General features: G+C 45.9%; 1 protein-coding gene across 1 annotated transcript; it reads right to left on the bottom strand.

The window, feature by feature from the left end:
• Nucleotides 1–591: 591 nt before the first annotated feature.
• LOC106001022 (crooked neck-like protein 1) lies at nucleotides 592–2,625 on the bottom strand. Its single transcript, XM_013036195.1, has one exon. The coding sequence runs from the start codon at nucleotides 2,623–2,625 to the stop codon at nucleotides 592–594; it is 2,034 nt and encodes a 677-aa protein (XP_012891649.1).
• Between the last annotated feature and the right edge of the window lie 599 nt (nucleotides 2,626–3,224).

The raw sequence follows: 3,224 nt of genomic DNA, 5'->3' as shown, positions 1-3,224 counted from the left end.
TCTAGTTGGGCAGAATTGTTCCTTCTGATCTGGACTGTGATATTTTTATAGCAGCTCTAAATAAATACATACCAACCATAGGATTTAGCAATCTCTTTCTTGGAATCAAAACAAGTATACTAAAAGTGGATGTCCATCCAAATTCTGCAATGTAAATCTTCCTAACAGCTTCAAGTGTCTGAGTCAAATGTCCATCCCCAGTGAATTGGTAAAAACTATACATGTACTAAGTAATACTATCAAATAAACAGTTGTACTTCAATATCTTCCATATGAAAACAAAGAAGTAAGATTTATAGAACATATAGGAAAATATTGTCCTGCTCTTCTGTGGGAAGATTGATAATCGCTAGTCTCCTGACCTCCTATTCAAAGTATCCTCAGTAAGTTTAGAGAAGCTGAACCTCTGGGCCAGGGTGTTGGGTTCTCTAATGTAAGTTTCAATAAATGGAGACCACAACATGCTTCAGATAGGTAAGAGTTTATTTTATTTTATTCCTTCCACAAAGGAAAAATTTTACAAAATTTACAATACTACAAAATTTTACAACATTACAAATAAAAATATAAAACACCAAAATGTGGCAACATTTAGAGAAAGCATCCTGAGTCAGGATGCTGTTGTTTCTTCCAAAGTTTAGCCATAGTCAGAAGTTTGAGGTTAGCTTGGCTGGCAGCTTCATCTTCTGGAAAGATGTAGTCACAGTATTCTTCCCAGCCTGCATCAGACCCGTCATCAGTCCCAACCTTTCTTCTCTTCTTCACTTTCTCTGGCATGAGTCTGTCTACTCTCTCCTTATCTGAAACTGTTCCAAATTCATCCTCAAAGCTTCTCCAAGATTGCAGCAGCATAAGCCTCGCTTCCTTTTCTTCACAGTTCTGCATGGTTTTGTTAGCCTCTTCATAAATCTGTCTGCATTTAGACACACTTCCCTCTTCCCCTGCAGACAACTCAAAGTGAGCCAAACTGATCCATACCTTGACATGCTGTGTTCGTTGGAGCAACTGTCGGTAAAGATTTCGTGTTCTCTCAATTTCTCCCTGTTCCATCTCAAAGTCGATGTAGGATTTCCAAAGCACCTCTGGCATGTCTAAGAGAGGCTGGTTGATGGCTAACTCATAGATTGCCCTGGCTCTCTCCAGATCACCAAGGATTGTCTCTAATTCTGCAAACTTAATCCAGGAGGTACAATTTTCAGGTGCAAATTCCAACAGCTTTGCATAAAGCTTCCAGCATCTGTCAAATTCTCGAAGCTTCACTTCCAGTTCTATGTAGCCTTTAAATAACTTTCTCTTTGGACACTTGCCTATGGAAGTCCCCAAAGCTCTTCTGGCAGATGATAAATTTCTCTGTCTTATTTCAAATTGTGCATAATAGAGCCACATCTTGGCAAATGTGAACTCTTGATGAGGAATTAATTCCAAAGAGGCTTGATACACCTGCCTTGTCCTCTCAGGATCCTTTGCCTCCAATTCTTCATAGAGTGCATAGTTGATCCAGAGGTAGATGTAACGCTTCCAGTGTCTCTTCTCCTGAATGGGTGGGACATTGGCAATGGCTCTCTCATAAACCTCTCTCACTGTGTTAGCTTCTGCAGTGCTTTCCAGTAAGCGCAAGTAATCAAACCACGCATCATAATTGTGTGGACTGGCCCTCACTTCCTCTTCATACTGGAATCTGCGTTTGCTCACAATGATAGCTTCAATACCCTGCCTGTCACCAAACTTCTTCTCAAAGATGGTATAGTTTTTGAAGAGCTCTTGAGCCTCATGTGTTGGGATTCTGTCCAAGGCATACTTGTAGATGGCCTGGGCCCTCTCAAATTCTTTCTGGTTTTCCTCAAATTTGGCAAAGGCCACATAGAGGTGTTCATCCATATGTTCCTCTCTAAAGAACTCAACAGCTCTCTCATACACTTTCCGTGCGTGGGCAAAATAACCATGTTTTTCTTCAAAGTGCGCATATTTGATCCAGTTCTTCACCCGCGGGTGCACAAGAACAAAGCGTTCGTAAATGGTCCGTGCCCGCTCCACCTCTTTGTATCTCAGCTCAAAGTTAATGTAGGAGTGCCAGGCTTGCTCCTCGGGCTGCCATTCCATCCAGCGCTCAAACACCTGCCGGGCACCGGCCATGTTCCCCAACAGCTCTTCCATGTATGTGTACTTGTACCAGAACTGGCTGACTCGTGGCAGTGCTGTGATGGCACGGTCCCACACATTTCGGGCATGGTTGGCCTGGCGATTCTTCATTTCCATTTCTGCATATTTCAGCCAGAGTGTGATATTTCTATAGTCCACGTCTAAAGCACGCTCGTAGATAGATCGGGCCCTCTGAATTTCCTGGAGCATTTCTTCCCATTGTGCGTATTTTATCCAGTTCCCAATCACAGTCCGGTTCTTCCTTAAGTTATCTTCAAAGGCCTTCCTTTTCCTCAGCTTGTAGTCATTGAATTCTTCTTCATCTGTGATCCTCTGTTGAGGTGGAGGTGGAAGAAGCTCAAGCTCTCGTTCTTTGGCCTCCCTCAGCAGTTGTTCAGCGGTGATCTGGACGAGAGCTGGAGCTTTGTTTTTGACCTTGGCCACCTGAGGGATCCGCAGTTTCCCGACTGTGGTGTAGACCGCCATGTCTGCAGGAGATCCTGGGAGATGTCCGCACACACTGGGATCGCAGAAAGCTGCCCGACAGAGAGCTCTTGACACTACCAAGCTTCCCAACAAGGAAGCGAATCCGCGGCAAGAGCTGAGTCACAGGAGGCAGCAAGACCAACCAGGGTGCTGACCTGCACTGGAGGGAGGCTGGCCCAGAGACAAAGCTTAGCACCAGCCAGAGGGCTTATATAGTGCCAGGTGGGGAGGAGGCGTGGCCACAGCGGATGCAGAAATGACCTCAGAGCTTAGGGAGCCTCTCACTGATGGAAGCAGGCAGGGCTGGGCGGATGAGGGAGTGACTGGGCTTATCAGGGTGTGACAGGGTGGATAAGGGCGTGGCTGGGCTTAGGGAGACAGGGCTGGGTGGGTGAGGGCGTGACCTCAGAGGGTAAGGTAGTGACCTCAGAGCCTGGAGCCCTTTGTTGACTCTCATTCAGGAGATTGACTGAGGAGATTACTGCTTTACAGCAGGAGAATTCTGGAAAGGCTACCATGCTGCCCTCTCCTGGAAAGGAGGAGGAGAGCATGAGGGGTGTTGGCAGCAGTGTTGTTTCCCTGGGCACTCCTAACATTCC

Source organism: Dipodomys ordii, unplaced genomic scaffold (genome assembly GCF_000151885.1).
Source record: "Dipodomys ordii isolate 6190 unplaced genomic scaffold, Dord_2.0 Scaffold259, whole genome shotgun sequence".
Classification (NCBI taxonomy): Eukaryota; Metazoa; Chordata; class Mammalia; order Rodentia; family Heteromyidae; genus Dipodomys; species Dipodomys ordii.
This window is presented reverse-complemented; position numbering and strand designations above follow the sequence as displayed.

Bases quoted from the DNA above. Each gene is read 5' to 3' on its own strand.
- LOC106001022 (XM_013036195.1), bottom strand. From the start codon at position 2,625: ATGGCGGTCTACACCACAGTCGGGAAACTGCGGATCCCTCAGGTGGCC.